Source organism: Canis lupus, chromosome 37, assembly GCF_003254725.2.
Source record: "Canis lupus dingo isolate Sandy chromosome 37, ASM325472v2, whole genome shotgun sequence".
NCBI classification, from domain to species: Eukaryota; Metazoa; Chordata; class Mammalia; order Carnivora; family Canidae; genus Canis; species Canis lupus.
Window position 1 is genome coordinate 23,517,741 of NC_064279.1, and position 19,599 is coordinate 23,537,339.

General features: G+C 41.2%; 1 protein-coding gene and 1 long non-coding RNA gene across 7 annotated transcripts in view; one reads left to right on the plus strand and one right to left on the minus strand.

Annotated features, from left to right (window-relative positions):
• Positions 1 to 19,599, plus strand: part of XRCC5 (X-ray repair cross complementing 5) — an 89,599-nt gene that overhangs the window by 24,057 nt on the left and 45,943 nt on the right. For all 6 annotated transcript variants that reach the window (XR_007408792.1, XR_007408793.1, XM_025442212.3 and 3 more), the window contains 5 exons: positions 1,194 to 1,256; positions 6,455 to 6,592; positions 7,412 to 7,502; positions 9,776 to 9,909; positions 15,709 to 15,905. Coding sequence is in view for 4 of the 6 variants with exons in the window: in XM_025442212.3 (XP_025297997.3) it covers positions 1,194 to 1,256; positions 6,455 to 6,592; positions 7,412 to 7,502; positions 9,776 to 9,909; positions 15,709 to 15,905 (623 nt within the window). In the remaining 2 variants the exon portion in view is untranslated. The remainder of the gene's footprint in view (positions 1 to 1,193; positions 1,257 to 6,454; positions 6,593 to 7,411; positions 7,503 to 9,775; positions 9,910 to 15,708; positions 15,906 to 19,599) is intronic.
• The window catches only part of LOC125754466 (uncharacterized), a 38,930-nt gene that overhangs the window by 17,375 nt on the left and 1,956 nt on the right, over positions 1 to 19,599 (minus strand). Inside the window, exon 2 of the long non-coding RNA XR_007408794.1 lies at positions 325 to 388. This is a non-coding gene — a long non-coding RNA (uncharacterized LOC125754466). The remainder of the gene's footprint in view (positions 1 to 324; positions 389 to 19,599) is intronic.

Below are 19,599 nucleotides of genomic sequence, written 5' to 3' on the forward strand. Positions count from 1 at the left end.
GCTGCAGGTGGTTAGTTATGATACTAGGAACTCTTCAGTCTTCATTTCTTTTTTTTTTTTTTAATTTATTTTTTATTGGTGTTCAATTTACTAACATACAGAATAACCCCCAGTGCCCGTCACCCATTCACTCCCACCCCCCGCCCTTCTCCCCTTCCACCACCCCTAGTTCGTTTCCCTGAGTTAGCAGTCTTTACGTTCTGTCTCCCTTTCTGATATTTCCCACACATTTCTTCTCCCTTCCCTTATATTCCCTTTTACTATTATTTATATTCCCCAAATGAATGAGAACATATAATGTTTGTCCTTCACCGACTGACTTACTTCACTCAGCCAGTCTTCATTTCTAATAAGCTGTTGGTGGAGCTTCTTTGACTCCTCTGATACTCTGCCAGAGAAGAAATCGAAGTCAAAGGGGGCCAGAAGGACATGCAGTACTTATTTTTGGTTTCACTCTTCTGTCCTCCAGTATAGCCCCTGCCCCTCTAATTAGTTCTTCACTTTGGTCTCTTTGCAGTTTATCAGTGCCTCGTCATTGCTCTTGGGTTGAAGTCTAAACCATTTATCCTTTGCTTATAAGGGACTGAACGATTTGATCTTTGCTAATCTTGCTAATCTAATTTTTTACCTCTCGCCCTTCATACTAGAGCATTGCACCTGCTCCCAAAGCAGTTCCTCAAGGGTACTATGTTTTTATGTCATTCCAGACTTAATTCACACTAGTATCTGGACACTTGTGCTGGACTTTTCTCTTAGTTCCTGCTCATCCTTTAAGTCTTGATCCAGATGTCACCATTTGCAGAAGCCTGCTCTGACCCTTCCTGACCCAGCTAGGTGCCCTGTTTGTGTGCTCTTGTAGTCCTGGGCTGCATTCTTGTGCTTTTGTAGTGCTGGACTGTAATACTGCAGCCAAGTTAATTTTATACTTGTCTGGGCTCCTTAGGACAAGACTATATCCTGTTTATTATTGTGTTTACAGTGCTCAGCATATTTGACATATACCTGGAATTCAGATACATATTGTGTTTAATTGAATTGAACCTCAAGTAGTAAGTTTTTTCTAGTCCCTGTGAATGTTTTCATACTAAGAGCATTTTGAATTGAATTTCTTAGTAACTGTGGCATTATGGCTGTATGTGTTGCTTGCTTATTTTGGATCAGAACTGATTATTTTCTTCACTTAACTCTTGTAGGTCCACAGGAGATATTTTATGGGAAATCAAGTCCTAAAGGTCTTTGCAGCTAAAGATGATGAGGTGAGTTGACAGTGGGCCTTTGAGGTAGTGCCACAGAATTGAATTGTGATTTTAAGTGAGTTGTTTGGGGCTTTTATGGTTTAAAATGACGTTAATTCTTGCAACATCAGTGGGAAAGTTCACTGAGCTTTAACTCTGAAAATGGAGAAATGATAAATGAATTTGTCATAGCATGATCACAAGGCCTGAGGACATAGTCTTGCCACTGGAGGTAAGTATTAAAAACAAAACCATTTGAACATATGCACTTAGGTGTGGGAATCTCATGGTCCAATATTGAGGAGGCTTGAGGTCAAGTTGACATTTTCATTTGTCATAAGCACTGAACATTTAGCGCTGGCTTTAGCATCCTGGAAATGAGCTGTAGTGATTCACTGGACCACTTCCCTCATTGAGAAATTCGTCTTTGCCCCCTTCCTTCTCTCTACTCTTTCCCCACCTCCCCAGGAGATTGTTTTGGGGCTGGTTTCTGCCTGGCTAGCAACCTATAACCATTGCCTCTATAGTCACACTTGCTGTCTGTAAATGTTTCCTATTCAGCCTCCAAGTTGGAACTTGGCATGTGGAGGTGTTGATCTTAACTCGAATATTTCAATCTCATTTTACTTAAGACTGCCTAAGCAGGTATCCAAGTTCCAGAAGTATTTGCGTTTGAAATTAGTAAACTGGATGTAGAAAGATTGTTTGGGGTGCAGGAGGGCGATGGTGTAAGTGATCTAGTCCCCTAAGTCCTCTTTTCTCCTCACTTCTGTGGGGTATCTGGCTGCCAATCTAGTGAATGGGGGTACTGTTTTATTGGAACAGTTAAATTAGAATTACTTGGTTTCCAATCAGTACTGAATGGATTCGTCAGAGCACAGTAGGCTTATGTGAATCCTAGTTTACATGAGAATCCTACTTCATGGATTTTTCGAGTCAGATCCTCTTGGGAATTAGACATCTGTAGTATATATTGTCAGCACAGCTTAACGGCGGTTTAACTGAATTTTAACTCCAGTTTACTGTTCCTTCACACAGAAAATTCTGATCGCTTCATGTGATTGCCAGCATGTTGTGAAGACTATTGTCAACAGCTTCATGTTATGGCCTATATAATTATTTAGACTTGCTAGCTAAGGGCAGTCTTATGGCATACATGATTCCAATCCAACCTCGAACAGACCCTAGAGATCATTGGGTTACTTTGAAGTCACTCAAGGAAAAAAAAAATTCATCTACTAATGGCAAAGGGCTACTCTTTGGTATCACTCCCGATGTCCTCGTCAAAGGATCATATTAATAATTGGAGCTTCTGAGATAAGCAGAGGAGTAAGGAAACTATGTCACATGATGATTTCCAATAAAAGGTTGTGTGGAGAAAATTTCAGAGGTAGTAGGGAAATAGGAGGGATGTCAGACATGAAAGCCCCCTCCATACATTAGGGGATTTTCATGTGGAATAGAAATTAAACGAGGTTTCCTACCAATAAGTGGTAGCTTTGTTCAAAATGAGGAATTGTTTTTGTCAACAAGGATTACTGCCTCCAGGTGGATTAATTTCTTGTGAGATGGTCAGATCTCCATTCCTGAATGTTTCCCAGCAGAGTCTTTATTTGCATTTGCACCAGCCAGATTTTGGGGAGGGAATTTTGTCATCATGTGGGTGGTTAGACGAATACTGTTGTTTTTCAACTCAAATATTCTATGATTCTGTGAATAATTCCTTTTAAGAATATGTTTTCTCTTGTTATTAGTATATAATTATTTTTACGTATAGAGGATCTATACTTGTATGTGATTTATACTGTGTGGAGGAGAAGAGGAAGGGAAGGAAGTGGAGCTTTAGTTGAGTTTTCCACACATGTAGCATTGTGTTTACAATGTCACAGTCATCCTTGACCTCATCCTTCCTTCCTTTCATATCCCAATTAGCTCTATCAAAGACATCCAGATAGATACTTCCAAACAAATTGGAAGTAATCTCATCCTCAGACTCCCACTGTTTCTCTGGTCTCTCTAATGGGACTTGTTAGACTGTACATGTTCTGTATTTGGTACATATCTCACTTCCGCTAGTAAAGACTGTGTTAGTGCAGTGAGATCCGGGACTCATCTTTGTTTTCTGACGGGGCCTAAGATAGTAGCAAAGACTAGAAACTAAGTAAATATTCCTTGAATTGAACTAAAAAGGTAATGAATCTGTCAGGAAACCTATAGATGATTTTGAAGACAAGATATTGAGGTCATAGGTTTTTAGTGGAGGAAATGAAAATATACGTAGCTAACTTTGATAAAGGCTATCTTTATATATTACCAAGAAAAGGTACAGACAATGGGGATTTATGAAGAGGGAAAGACTAAAGCAGATCTAAAATGGAGAGGGTCTCAATTTACTGGGCCTTGAAAATAGGTTAGAAGCTCAAGAGACAGAGATGTGGAGAGGGCATTCTAGCTAGGAGGAAATGTAAGAGCAGAAAGCTGCAGAGGAGGGAAAGTACAAGACTTGTCCAGGAATAACAGCTCACTGAGGCTGGAATAGGGGAACCATTGGAGAGTCTTTTAAATATCATTTATTTGAAAGATAGAGAGCGAGTGCAAATATATGCCCTTGAGCAGGGGGAAGGAGAGGAAGAAAAAGAGGACAAACAGACTCCGTGCTGAACAAGATCCCAACATGGGGCTCAGTCTCACCATCCTGAGATCTTGGCCTGAGCTGAAGTCAAGAGTTGGATGCTTAACTGACTGAGACACCCAGGCACCCCTGAACAATTAGAGATTCTTATGGAGGGAATGACATGATCAGCTCTGTGAACTGGAAAGGCATTTGTGGCAGAGACAGATTAGAGAGATAGCATAGAGGTAGAATTAGCAAAGGTTGGTGAACACTTGAAGGTGAAGGATGAGTCCGATGGCATTACTGAAGACTTTGGGGCTTCTCGTTTGTTTGGGAAGTGGAATTCATGAAGTAGGGAGTACTGTAGGAGAATGGGGGGACAGATAGTACTTTAGTTTTCATCATGAACAGTTTGAGATACCTGGAGTATAACCATGTGAGGTATCTACCAGCTTGTAGGCAGTATTAGTCTGGATCTTAGGAGAGTTTAAAGCTGAATATACAGATTTTTGATTCATCAGCTGATGGGACTAGATAAAATAATTCACAAGCAGAGTGTCAGAGTAAAAGGAGGAGGGGAAGGCCAAGAACAGAATTTCAAGATTAGTGGAAGAAGAGGAGAGTTAGGGGAGGAGTGACCCACAGAATGAATAATCAGAGAAGAGAGTATTGTTTCTGAAGCCAAAGAGGGAGAAAGTAAAGAGAAGGGAGGATGGTCAGATGCTGCTGAAAGGTCAAACGAATAGAATGGGAACCAAGGATTGGCAATTAAGAGGTCATAGATGACTTTGGAGAGTAATTTCAGTAAGGAAGGTGAGGGCAAGAGCTGGCTTAGATTGAAGAATAATTGTGTTCTAAACCATGAAAACACCAAGAAAAAATAAATTTTCATGAAATTTAGAGGTGAAGGGAAAGATATAGATAGTAATTTATGGAGAGAGGGGACAAAGAAAAATTTTGTTTAGAAAGGCTGAGACTGGAGTTTATTTGGAGGATGAAGGTATGAATTGAGAGAAGGGAGACTGAACAGTTAAGAGAGAGGATCCAGAAGAGGTTATAGTAAGTGTGATCAAATGCTGAAATGTACAATGTGGCCTTGAAGTGGATAGAGGGACACTTTAAAAAAAATCTGAAATGGGAATAAAGTAGATATAATCTTTTTTTAGGCCGAATATGGCTATTTTTCTTTAAGTTTTTTTTTTTTTTTAAGATTTTATTCATGAGAGAGAGAGAGGCACAGACACAGGCAGAGGAAGAAGCAGGCTCCATGCAGGGAGCCCGATGTGGGACTTGATTCTGGGTCTCCAGGATCTTCACCCTGGGCTGAAGGCGGCGCTAAACCGCTGAGCCACCCGGGCTGCCCAGTTATTTTTCTTTATAATCATGTAGATACCATAGTGTAGTTCAATCAAGAAAAGGTATTCCATTATGTACATCTGAATTTACCTGACCAGAATATGAAAAAACATAAAGATTAATCAATGTGTGGTCAATATGTATTGGAGAGACTTAAAAATCAATGTGAACCAGCTCCAAATGGCATTTTCAGACCACTGTTCTGAATATTTTCATTCTGATGACAACCAAGAAAAGAGAGTAGAACCTCTTTAATGTCTAGCATAAAGAAAGAGGTTAATGTTTTCTATTACATTATCAATTCCAAATTACAATGCTTGTAACTCCAACTGAGGCTTTGAAAACAGTGAAAGTACTCAATATTTTTCCCTTTGGGTCTATATATTTGATCTAGTTGTCAACAAGAAGGTCCAAGAGTAATTTTGATAAGCACAAAACTTACTCAAAACTCAAACTCTAAATAAAAATGTTACAGCACTAGAGCTCAGAAGTTTGCTGTACTGATAGCCTGTAACTGCCAATAAACATTTCATTTTAAATAGCATTGCTAATAAAGTTATGCTGTTTTACCAGCTAATAATGCAGGTTGTAAGCATGGTAGAAACAATGTAAAGGCAAAAAGACTCATTTTCTTTTTTTTTTTTTTTTTTTTAAGATTTTATTTATTCATGAGAGACAGAGAGAGAGAGAGGCAGAGACACAGGCAGAGGGAGAAGCAGGCTCCGTGCAGGGAGCCCGATGTGGGACTCCATCCCGGGTCTCCAGGACAACGCCCTGGGCCAAAGGCAGGCACTAAACTGCTGAGCCACCCAGGGATCCCCAGACTTTCTTTTTCTAAGTGGAAAGCAATCTTATAAGTACAGTTGACCTTTCAACAATGGAAGAGGATAGAGAGTTAGGGGGCCTGACACCCCATGCAGTCAAAAATAGTGTAACTTTTGACTCCTCCAAAAGTTAAATTAGTAATAGCCTACTCTTCACCAGTAGTCTTACCAATAACAACGGTCACTTAATACATATTTTATATGTTACATGTATTATACATTCTTTTACAATAAAGTAAGCTAGAAAAAAGAAAAGGTTAGGAAAATTATAAGGGTGAGAAAATACATTTACAGTACTGTGAAAACCTGTGTGCATGTGGACCCGTACATTTCATACCCATATGTTCAAGGGTCATCTGTACTGAATTGTGTTGGGGAAGTTGACACACATTGACTATGTGTTAATGCAGTGGCTTTCTTACTAGGCAGCAGCAGTGGCACTTTCCTCCCTGATTCATGCTTTGGATGAATTAGACATGGTGGCCGTGGTTCGATATGCTTATGACAGGAGATCTCATCCTCAAGTTGGCATGGCTTTTCCTTTTATCAAGGATGTCTATGAGGTAAATCCCACAGGTCTTTTGTGTTAAATTTTTTTTTTTATGTCAGTTCCTCTACTTCTAACAGTGCTTCTCCACTTGTCATGGGCATGGGAATTACTTGGGGATCAGATTCTGGAGATCTGGAGCACTGCCTGAGGTTGTGCACTTCTCACAAGTTCTCAGGTAATGCTAATGCTTTTTGTCTATGAACTGTACTTTCAGTTGCAGCGAAGGAGCATAAATTATAAATGTGTGTAAGGAGCTTATTAAATCAAATCACTGAAGGTTAACCGTAGCCTTCTGTTTGCCCAGTCCAGTGACCTCTCTGTTCTCACCCTTCTTGACTTCGCGGAACTTAATGGGGATGGGGTGTGCCTGTTTTCACAAATGAAGACTATGGAGAAAGGTTGAGGGTATGATTTTGTTGTGGTCCTTGAAAAATTCAGTTTACTTAGGGTTCTCCTATTGAAAATCCAGGCCTAGATTCTTGACCATCTCCTGTTTCTCAGAGAACTTTCTGTGGTAGAAGTAGAAAGGAGAAGGCAAATATCTTGACTTCCCAATCAACTTTCCAGGCACTGTGACTCTTCCCATCTGTTGTATTGGTCACACGTTTTGCAAGTATTCTTTGATAGTTTTTCTCTTATGTGTAATATTCTTTGTACTGTTCAACAGTTGTGTACAGCAAATAACAGAACTCAAAATGCTTTACTTACCAAGTCCCAGACTTGTCTGATTTTTGAAATACTTTTGTTGTGCCACTTGCATGGCATTTGGGACCAGCTTTATATTTTTTCCATTAATTTGGTTTTTGCTTTTACCTCTTTTCTTTCTCATTAGTGTTTAATATATGTGCAGCTGCCTTTTATGGAAGACTTGCGACAATACATGTTTTCATCTTTCAAAAATAATAAGAAATGCACTCCCACGGGTGAGTTTATTTCCCTTTTGCCCATTAATTGGCTCTAAACACCGACTGTCCTTGGGAAGTTACCTGCCTGCAGTCATTGATTGGGGCCAGGGGACTTCACAAGGTGGAATTACTTGGATTCCAAACATGCTCATCCACAGCGATGATGGAGGTGGTGCATCATCTTTTTTCATAGTAGGGATACGTTTGCCCTGAACTCTCCGAACACTGGTTTCTCCCCATCTGACTTAGAGCTTGTATCTAGGGAACAGCTTGTTGGAAATGGATGTACATTGTCTAGTTGTGAACCAGTTTGCCCTCGGCTGAAATGAATTGACGTGCAGGGTCAAAGCTATGACTTTAGTGTCCTACATAAGATATGATGTAACTAACTTGGAACTGAAAAGTAAGTGCTGACGATTAACTTTTCTCTTTGCCCTTTCTTTGTACTTTACAGTAATCATCCAAGCCTCCTTGTCCCTTATTTCTAAGAGTTACTCTGAGCATTATGAGAAAAGGCCTTTATCATGTATCTGGCTACAAATGCCAGGGTGCTGCATGGGATGATTCGCACCGACAACAGATCCCATCTCAGGGCTCTTGGTTTAAGACACCTGCAATAAAATATAGTGGGCCAATTGTAGAGAATGCATACCAAAAAGCTTGAAAGTTTAAATTTGTGTCATTGTAGGATTAGGAAGTCGTGAGGTGAGTCTCAGAAGGGGGTTCACTCTGGGTTTTTTTGGTTAAATCCTTTAGGAAGAGTGTGCTGTAGAAAAGCCATGAATCACATAGGCCCTGGGCTTTTATCTTCACCTTCAAGAAACAAGTCAGTCTGCATCTTGGTGGAGTCAGGCATGGACTTGAATGTATAGAAGCCTCTACTGTGTTACAGTATTATTTCTCTACGTCTTGATAATTTTAGACTTTAAATGCATAGACATTTAAAAAAACTTTTTTGAGGAATTATCATGGACATATATCATTCACTCAGGACCTAAAATGTTAAGTATCTTTTTAGCCTCTTGATTTATTTTCTGGGAGTTAGCCTATTTTTATTTGCATTTATTCCTTTGGAAAGTGGATCATTAAAACTGTTTGGCATATGTCAGTAGATACTTATGTAGAGATGTGCAATTGCAGAGTGGCCTGATACTAGCCTGACGTAGCAAATGAAAACCACTGAATGTTCACACACAAGTGCAACCTCTTACCCAGTCCTGGGTGGACCCTGCAGTAGTCAGTTTAAGATGCTGATGGCTCTCCCAGTGTCTGAAACCTCCCCTGGAAAGTCCAAAAATGGGATAGCAACATATCATGACAAAAGTCTGTAAGCTCTTTCATTTTGTAGTAAAAGAGACATTTGAAAAGGTAAAGAATAGAAGCACAATGGGTTTTTTAAGAATTGCTTACTCTTTTCCACCTTTTGCCTAATGGCTGTGAATGATCCAAAAACAGCACTTGAGCTTTTAACAGCTGAGCTGCTATATGAATCAGCAGAATGGAAGTTACACATAATAGTTGAGGTAGAAGTGTTTTTGGAAAAGTGTTGCCTTTCATCCGTGTTGTTTTGGACTGTGCCATTTTTATTGAATTGGTAGATTTTTACTGAGGAACTCTTGATTTCTGTAAGGTATTAGGAGGGAGGTAATGAAGATGTCATGTTTCTGTTTACAAGGTTCTTACAGTTTGAACACATACGCAGGTGTGCACCCAGGCTGTGAGGTTTGTGAGGGGAGAGAGCTCATCCTACGACTTGGGGAGACTTGGGAATGAGTCCACTCCCTCTGTTCTGCTGGTATCTGCCTGTTAGGTTCCTCGGTCTGCCTGTTAAGTTACCTTGATAAGTTATAGGAAATCCTTGTAAAACTTACACCTCATCACCAAAGATATTTTCTTTTTCTTTTTCATGGTTTTCAGCTTTAGCTAATACTAATTTTTTGAATATACTAACTCATTGCTTACTGAATATTTCGAGTCTCCGTATGGAAGTTGGGTTTTGTATGGCTGTGGTGCTTCCTCTGGAATAAAACTCTTTTGCTTGTGCTGTAACACTGCAAAAGTTCACTGAATGGACCTAGAAGAGCAGACATTCTAAATAGCTCTTTTTACAAAAGAGAACGTGAAGACTCAGATTAAATGACTTGCATAACTATAGACTGTTTTTTGGCCAAGCTCAGACTGTACAACCTGCTGGTAATGCTATGAGTATCTGAATGGAAAGCACTTATTTTAGTGGAGACCAAAGGAGATAATCATTTTTCCTTTGTGCAATCTGTTTATCCTTGTTTTAGAGGCTCAGCTGAGTGCGGTTGATGCTCTGATTGACTCCATGAGCTTGATAAAGAAAGATGAAAAGGACGACACCATTGAAGACTTATTTCCAACCAGCAAAATCCCAAATCCTCAATTTCAGAGATTATTTCAGGTAAAAGAGGAAAGATGAATCAGTCTTTTTTTTTTTTTTTTTTTTTTAATGAGAGAGACCTGAGTGAAAAGTTAGCATAATTGGCCAGTTCCAAACAAGCATCTTTGTCCTCTGAAGTCTTCAGTTGCTTTATTTAATGGAAGAATAATACCTTCCTCTTACTACTAAAAAAAATACTCTGAGCTGTTAGAAAGAAAGAAGTAAAGTTGAGATACATAAAAAATTATTTTTCTGGGGGAAGTCTAGTTTTTTTGTTTTTGTTTTTGTTTTTTAGGACTAGTTTTTTAATAAAAAAGCAGATGATTCTTTTATGCCTTTTCTAGGCTATTCTCCTCTATATGAATGAGACTTTGTTTTTTATATCCAAATAGTAGGAGAATTTTTGTGAACTGTATAATAACAATAGAGAAGAACTAGGATTGGAGCAGCCTGGAGGGCTCAGCGGTTTAGCACTGCTTTCAGCCTAGGGCCTGATCCTGGAGACCCAGGATTGAATCCCGCATCGGGCTCCCTGCATGGAGCCTGCTTCTTCCTCTGTGTGTGTGTGTGTCTCTCATGAATGAATAAATCTTAAAAAAGAAAAGAACTGGGACGCCTGGGTGGCTCAGCGGTTGAGTGCCTGCCTTTGGCTCAGGGCACAATCCCAGGGTCCTGGATCGAATCCTGTATCAGGTCCCTGCATGGAGCCTGCCTCTCTCTCTGCCTGTGTCTCTGCCTCTCTCTGTGTGTCTCTCATGAATAAATAAATAAAAAATCTTAAAAAAAAATTAGAGAATATTCCAGTACCACATCTGTCAAAAATTTCATAACTAAAGGTAGCATGAAAGTTAGATGAAAAGGTTATAGTATGAAATTATTAAAGAGTAACTAAAATACAGAAAAATATTAAATAGTTATTTCTGAATCTTGGGCCAGAAGAATTGGAAAAGTGGAGATTAGATTAAGGGAAACTGGGAAGGCTGATATGAGAGCTGACTTGTGCTAAAACAGGAGAGGGATGGGCTGAAGGAATATTCTAGGCCCAGATGAAGTTGGTGGCAGCAAGACAGAGCCTTTCTGGATCCCACAGAGCTGGCGAACATCACAAGCAGCTTTATCGGGCATGGTCTTCACCACAGAGGAGTGGAAGTCCTCCTCTTGCAGGGGCGAAGGGGGGTACAGGGGGAGATGAAGGAGATACCACTGATCATCCCTTTCTCAAAGCATCCTTAACTGAGTCAAGTCCCTATCAGGGCCTGTTATAGTTCAAGGGATCTCCTACTGAAACTGCCTGGTGTTTTGATGCTTACAGTTCCCTTAAGTAGTGAAAACAAATCTTTTCTTCTAAAATTAGAATATAAAGCTTAACATGTAAAGGGCTGACTCAGTGAATGCTTCAATATTCTAAGTGTAGTCAAGTGTACACCACTTGTATAAACTTCTTTGGTGTTTTTGACAAGTGGACTTTAAGACCTAAAGCTCTTTGTCATTTGTAGGAAAGGGAGGAACAGACCAGTTGGTGTGGAAAACTTGCAAAAATACTTGGTCACTGTGGTGAAAAATGGAAACTTCTCATATTTGGCAGATGTATCTAGGTTGGGTTCTGTCTGACTTCAATAAATGTTTAGACGAACAGATAACAAGCCACAGACATAGGTATTTGTTACCTTTCAAAGCTGCAGGCACTGGCAACTTTGATTTTTATATCTTACCCACTTTGCTTTCTTTTATGGGGGAGAGTTTTTAATATGGTTTATCTGTACATACAAGTATTACTGCTATGGCATTTATAAATTGAATTCTCTCTCTCTTTTTTTTCCCTAAACAAATATTGAGTACTAACATTGTGCTATGAGCTAAAGATACAATAAGCCCACTGCTTGAAAGGACTCTCCCAGAGGAGCGAGAGGAGTGGAGATGCGAAACCGATAGGTACAACAGTGAAGGGTACAAAACACTGTAGAAGAAAGCTCACAAGTGGGTGACTGAAGGTAGGCTTCGCTAAACAAGAAAGGGGATGTGACGGGAACATGCCAGGCAGAAGAAGTAGCATGTGCAAAAATGGGAACCTGGAGGAGGGTGCTGGATTTGAGGGCCCCTAGATATAGGTCCACTTGGCCGCACAATAGGCTGTGTGGGGAAATGATGGGAAAGGTGGCAGGCAAGGTAAGTCTCAGGTGAATTGTGAGGAGCCAATCACTTGGATGTTACCCTGTCAGCAGCAGGAAGTTACTATAAGGTTTTGTCAGTGGGCAGGTGACAGATTTGTAGAAACCAGCTCTGATGGTGACGTGGCAAGGAGACCACTTAGGAAAGCTGCAGTGGCCCCCGTGAAGTCCTGAATTACAGCAGTGACAGGGAGAACGGAGAGGGAACATGTAAAGGCAGAAGAGACAGGACCTAAAGGACTGGATGTATTTGAAGAGAAAGAGAAATTGGAGGTAATGGGATCCTAGCTTGGGTGCATGGAAGGATGGCGTCCCTGTAAGCGATAATGAGGAATACAGAATGAACGGAGAGAAAAGGCAATTCATGTGTTTTTGCAGGTGTTAGATTGCAGCTGTCTGTCGGTCATCCCAGTACAGACACACCCAGTGGGAAGTTGGAAATAGGGATGCAGACCTCAGGAGAGAATTCAGGACTTGAGAGTCCTCTTCATTTGGGTAGAAGTAGAAGTGTACGAGATGACCTGGGGAGAGTATGTTCATGAGAAGAAGGGAGAACAGAGTCCTGAACACTATCGTATGAGTGAATAATTAAGGATAGAGAGAAAAAGAAGGGTTGTTGAAAGACAAAATGAAATTTTCCTTTTACCACCACCACCCCCTCCAGCCCCGCCCACCCCCTCAGCCTCCCCAGATCAGAGAGGTAGAAAGAACTAGGAAAAGCTGGTGCCTTGGGAAACACAGGGAGTGAAGTGTGTCTGGAAGGACAAAACCACAAGTCAGACACTACACTCTGGTGAGTGAGGGCGAGCACAGCTGAGGACCTTTGGGGTCTGTTATGAAGTCTTTGCTGACTTTGAGGGCCCAGGGGCAGTGGAGTAGTGGGGGTGGGGGCCAGTAGTGGAGTAGTAGTACAGTGCTGGAGAAGAAAGCTCTCCTGATGGAGGAGGAGGCGGGAAGCTGAGGAGGATGTTGGGGTCCAGGAAGACTTCCTTTATACAGGAAGCATTCATGGCTGAGAATAAATGGCCTGGGAGTGGGGGGCAGAAGGAGGGAGAGGTTAACCATCAATTTGTGGACAACAGGTTAATTTAATTCTAATTTTGGAAAGAAATGCTGAAAACGACATTTTGGGGGAAGCATGGTATAGCAACTGCCTCTTAAATCACTGATATGGTGTTGCTCAAGTCAACATATTGGTAACTTATGAGCTAACCATGTGGCCTGTGAATTTTTTTTCTAGTCTTTTTCAAACTGTAAAAATCACATCAAGGAGTAACAGTTGCTTAAAAGAAATAAGTTAGGGTTGTAATCTCAGCTCTTCTACTGTTAAAAAGTGTTACTTTCTCATAAACTGAAACTTTAAATGAATTAAGGTTTTTTTGATTGAATGCATTTGATAAATATCCTGCTTAATTTTATGTAAAATGTGACTTTTGAAAAAATATGAGTGGCTGATGCTTCAGAACATCTCCTGTAGGCTGATGACACCGTTTGAAGGAATTGCCTGGAATTCATACTGAAGATCTGAAATATTTTTTCAGTAGGGAGGTTGAGTAGAATATTTGTCCATTGTTCGTTCTAGTTCTTTTCCCAGAAGTGTTCATTGAATATCACAGAATCTTCCAGACTATGTGAGAAGTCTGCTGTGTGTGTGCTGGATTACTCCTTACACCTTGAGGGGCTTTCTACACTATGTAGATAATTTAATGACCAGAGGAAGAGCACTGTGAATTAAGAATTATGCAGAAGAAGGTTGGGGGTAGATGCACAGGGTTTGGGATCACTTTGGTTTCTCCTTTTGCCTCACATTAAATGAGCTGGTATTACCGATGCTCAAGGGAATGTCGAGTAATTAAGAAAGAGGAAAGCTGGAATCAGACTCTGAGACAAGTGAATATACTATGGAGAAGGAAGAGTGTGGTTTGGTGTATTGAGATGAGGGAGCAGCACGTGAAAGTTCTAGAGGATGTCAACTCAAATGACGTTTACTATTTAAGCTGAAGTTTTTTGTTTTTTTTTTAGAATGGAGACTCTAGCTTACATTTTCTACAGGGTAGGAAAACCGTCCACGGGGTGGTATACATCAGGTACCTTTGTGATACGAAACAGTGTTTTGAATTATGAGAACTTTTCAGCTCCCTGGGTTTTTCTCTTTAAAATGACCAAGGTATAAGTCGTTTAAAGGTGGGAATAGTAGGAGTCTTCCTTATTCTCCAACTGAATTTTGGAATGATTCTCTAGCAAAGGAAAGAAAAGGTCAGTGAATTGATAGTTTCATTCCTGCTTACCTTCCTATACTCCTTTTAGAGGGTTTACTTTTCTGGACAGATAACAGCATTGCCAAAACCTAGCTTCGTAGATGGAAAGCAGTACGGGTAGTTGAATGGAAGTGGCTTGTGGTCCAGATTTTCACTCCTGTGAGCAACACAGAACCTGCCCTGGTCTTGACCCTGGCCCTTCTCTTGGGGCCACTTCCTGACAGCTGTGTCAACAAATAGAGTCCTAGGAAAGACTACGTTGTGCTTCAACTGATCCCTGTAGGTGCTTATTATGTGCCATACACTGTTTTTGGTACCTGACATCCAGCAGTAAACAAGACAAACAAGAGCTCTCCTTTTTAGAGGGAAGGTTAATAAACAAGTAAACTAGAAGATTGATAAGATAATTTTAGGTAGTAACAAGTGGTTTACAAACTATAAAACAGGAGTGATAGCAAGAGTAGCTAGGTGGCAGGATTAGAGTGGAGGGGCTCCTTCACAGGGTGTCAGGGTAAACCTCTTCTGAGGAGGTGATGTTTGGGCAAAGAACAGAAGGATGAAAACGGGCCAACTCTGGAGATTTCAGAGAAGGCCAATGAGGCAGAGAGAGAGCGATAAACATAAGGTCCCAAAGACTGGACCTCACTTGGTATGGGAGTGAAACAGGGAGAGCCCAGCCTAGCTGGGGTGTGAGAGTGAGGGAAGACAGTGGCAGATGCAGGAGGCATGTTGGAGCTGTGGTATGCGGGACTTGGGGTATGGGAAGGGCTGGTTTTAAGGTAGCTTTTGCTATACAGAACAATGAAAGTAGATTCAGGGAGACCAGTTGGAAGATGATGGTGGTAGCCCCCATGAGAGGGGATGGTAGAGCACATGGACAGAAGTGGGTCAGGTAGTGGAGAAGAGCCCAAACTTAGCACCCTGGGAAGTTTGGGACAGACCAGTACTCTGAGCTCTACTACAGACTTCTTCCTGTCTTCCTGGGACTCACTGAGCCCCTTTTCACCCACCACATACCGTCATCTAAGATTACGCAAGGGAGAAAGCAGTCTGCTGAGGGGAGCTAATAGGATTGGAGGCTCTTGGAATGAGGTCTTAGAGAGCCTCGAGTATGGCTGGAAGCAGCAGCCTCGGTCTGTAAGAGGAGCCTCTTCTCTAGGAGGCCTCCAGCTGAAGGCACTGCTAGGCTTGGACCTGGTTTACAGTTGCTTGTAGATGTTGCTGGCATCCTGCTGACCAAGGTACTTCCAAGGCCACCTTTGTTCCCTGTTACATGTGGTAGGAATCCTATAGCCCTCCCAAGCTAACATGGAGGATCTCTGATCAGGAAAGTATAGTGAAGTCGTGTATGATGTCTACATCTACATTTTAAAACCCTTCTTCCTCTCCCACAGTGTCTGCTGCACCGTGCTCTGCATCCCCAGGAGCCTCTACCCCCAATTCAGCCGCACATTTTGAATATGCTGGACCCCCCCACTGAGGTGACAACTAAATGTCAGGTTCCTCTCTCTAAAATAAAGACCATTTTCCCTCTGACTGAAGTCATCAAGAAAAAGGATCAGGTGACTGCTCAGGACATTTTCCAAGACAAGTAAGTACTCGATGTAGTTGCTTCACTTGACATTGGAGTACATAAGACTGGGCAGTCTTAAGAGGAGCTCTGGAATTAAGGGTTGCAAATGGGTCTGTGGTTGAAGGAAGAAACCTTTTGATGTTTGACCCTTGCGTTGAAAATGCTGGTTTCTCCTCTCTGTCCATTGTAGATATATTATCCTTACAAATTCATCTGCAGTTTATTTTATAACTTTTTTTTTCCTACCTGGAATTTGGAGCTATCTTCCGGGTTGTTGATGTTTTGATCAGCATCACATTCTTAGTGATTTACGTTTAATAGGAAAGCTAAACAGTTTCTGAATATCTAAGACTAACTTTTACTGGTTTTTTGTTTTTGTTTTTTTGTTTTTTAAGATTTATTTATTTATTCATTCAGAGAGAGCGAGAGAGAGGCAGAGACACAGGCAGAGGGAGAAGCAGGCTCCATGCAGGGAGCCCGATGTGGGACTCGATCCCGGGTCTCCAGGATCACACCCCGGGCTGCAGGCGGCACTAAACCGCTGCGCCACCCGGGCTGCCCACTTTTTACTGTTTTTAAAGTAGGTTGCTTGGAATGAAAAGATAAGGGTCAAGGTCATAAGGTTTTTTCAGGTGGGAGGCTGTTATCAGAGAATAGCAGTGAGATTTTGGGAGGAAAAGTGTAAGGGAGGATGAAAACCTGGTTCTTCTTTAGCTGTGCTCTTACTGTATCAGTGATGTACTTTGGTATACCAGGAGTGAGGGATTTGTAGTTTGAGGACTACAAAATGCTTTTCCTGTGATCAAGCTTAAACCAAATCAAGCTTTCAGGTAGCTAAATAGGTTTTTTCCCCTCATCAGATTCTGTTCACAATCTGTATCAGTTTCCATTCAAAGTGAAACAAAAACCGTAAGAAGTTGTTTTGATTATCCAGAATCATTTGGGTGTACAACATGGATTTTACCAGGTGTGGGTTCAGTTATTGGTGGCTTTTCTCCCCAAATCGGAATTAATCTATTCATTTCTTTAGGATGTGTTCTAAGATTCAGTTTTAGACCATAATTTTTTTTTCTTTGATTTCCTTCCCACACCTGTATCTTCATTGACCAAGTAAAGTGTATTATTTGTAAATACCTCGTTGGAGGAGTATCGAATAAGTTTCAGAAGCCATCACAGGGTTCTGTAAGTTACTAGTTTAGTGACTTATTTTCCAAGCTGAAAGCTTTGTGTGTTCTGTGACTTTTTAGAGGTTAATACCCCAAACTTTTTCAGAATTGAAAAAAAAAAAAATCACAGGATTAGTATAGTCAGTCTGTCTATCATGTACATTCAGAACACATCCTGGAGAGTTGTAGGTTTCTTTTTCTTTTTCTTTTTTCTTTTTTCTTTTTTCTTTTTCTGTCATGCCTTCTTCTAGCTAGAAAGACTGTCACTAAAAATCCACCTCCCCTCTGCTATCCTCATCTACTGTATCCCTCTGGAATAGGATTTCAGAACAGCTCCATACAATATTGAGACAGGTTTGCTCTGGTCTCACTGCAGTCATGTGGCTTTTCTCTCTCTAGGTATTAAAGCTCCAGTTCATGATCTTGATTACCTTCTGGTGTTGTGGGAAAGAAATGGGCTGTTTTCACCCTCCTCCCGTTGATTAAAATGTAAATTAGCTGGTTAAAAAACACACCACGAAGGCCCAGAAGACTGTTGTTCTGTGATTTGATCCCTGCAGCGGTTACACCTTCAGCTCTGTTCCTCCTCTCCTGCTCACTCTTTCTTGGGAAGCCTGAGCTTGTGGCCTTTGCTTTGCTCCCCTAGTGGTTTGTGACATTGCCAAGTTATCAGCCTGGGGCCTGGGAATTATCTCGCTCACACACACCTACTCACACTCCTATTCTCGACCCTTTCTTCTCAGAAATCTTACAGGTTTTTAAGAATTGCAGAAATGACTCACTTAAATATTTATTGAGTAGCTCCTGTATTTTTAAGAAGAATGACTCAGTTGCTTCTTTAAAGTTCTTAAACCCCTCAATTTTAATGATGAGGCTTCAGTCAGCTTTAGAGGTGGTCTCCCTACTGGGGAAAAATTACAAACAACTGGCTATGTTTTTGTGTTTATTCAGCATCTCCGTATTCACGGTGCATATTTCCATTGTAGAGGTGAGGCGCTGAGATTGAGGAGTGGGCAGGTGTCTGTTCAGGATTGTCAGACTAAGATAAGAATCCTGAGCTGGGAATCACCAGTTTTTATTCCAGCTTTGCCACTCTCAGTCTGATTTTGGTTAATTTACCTTTATAAGAGTTTCTCCATCTAAAAACAGCCTCATCTCAAGAGATATTTTAACAATGAACTCACATACTGAAGCAGTTTGAACTATTTAGAAGGAAGGCAAGAGTCAGAACCCGAAACAATAGTAGTATCATTCATTAAAATACTAATATTTGAGAAGACCTAGTATTCATGCTGGACTGGTTGAATCCTGAGGGTTAGGAATGATTTCTTCATTTCAAGAAGGTAAGAGCACCATCTGACAGAGTAGTCCAGAAATGTACAGTTACCCTTCCCGTGTAAAAGCCTTGCTTCCCTCAGAGTTGCTGTGCAGCCTTGAAACAAGAATGTCATCTCTTGGTCAGGGAAACTTCAACACAAGAATTGGGACATTGAAGGTCTAATTCCGTTTGTGCAACTAAGTCGTATGTGATCTTGATTTCTTTTTGTCTCTGGGCAGATCTAGTCTAAACTTTCCTCTTTCATGTCCCTTAAAATCCTCCCCACTTACCTTCAGTGGCCATTCTCACCTGGTTACTTACTGGTATGGACCTCAGACTCCAGAGTCAGACTATGTGAGTCAGTCTCCTTGCTCTGCAGTGTGACCTGAGGTGCAAGTTGTTTATCCACCCTAAGCCTCAGTTCCCTCATGGAAAAATAGGGGTAATGAGAGTAACTTGTATGGAGTTGTAATGAGGGTTGATTGAGTAATATATGCTGTTGACTGTTGCATGGCTAGACCCCAGTATAGCAGCTAACACATAGCAGGCATACTGTAGTGGTGAGGAAACAGTTTACAAAGTCTTCAGGATGTCCCTGGCACATTGAGGACTCTGATGGTGATAACGCTATCATAGGGAAGAGAGAAGAGAGAGAGGCCCGTAGGTGGGAGCTCGTTGCTTCTGTGGCCCATCTCTAAAAATATACCTCTGCTGCATCTGCCCTCATTTCCTTCTTTCTAGTCCCAGTGGAGGAGGTACTTCGTCCTGTTCACAGTCACTCCTTTCACCTCTGTCCTGGGATGCCATTTTCTGTCCCATCTGGTACCTTAGCCCAGTAGTAATTTCTTCCCTCTTGCTGTATTTTTATCCTTTCCCTCCTGACCAGCTCCTTTGCCTTCACACATCAGCATTGTGTTGTATTTCTTTCCTCTAAATGAAAATACAGTCATGCCCTCCATTTTCTCCTTCAGATTGCTGTCTGTTACCATCTTCGTTCCTTCCATGAGATAGGCTTATTGGAAGAACAGTCCATACTGCCACTTTTCCCCCAGCCTCTGCCAACTCCCTGCAACAGTCTTCCATAAGACGTTAACTGCGATATTTCCTTGAGCCAGGAAGGAGCCAAGAAAGTCCCTTTCTTGACCTCCTGGTAGCGCTTGGCATTGTCAATTATCTTCCCTATTGGGACTGCTATATCTTCTTTAACTCCGGCTTCTCCAGATTGTTC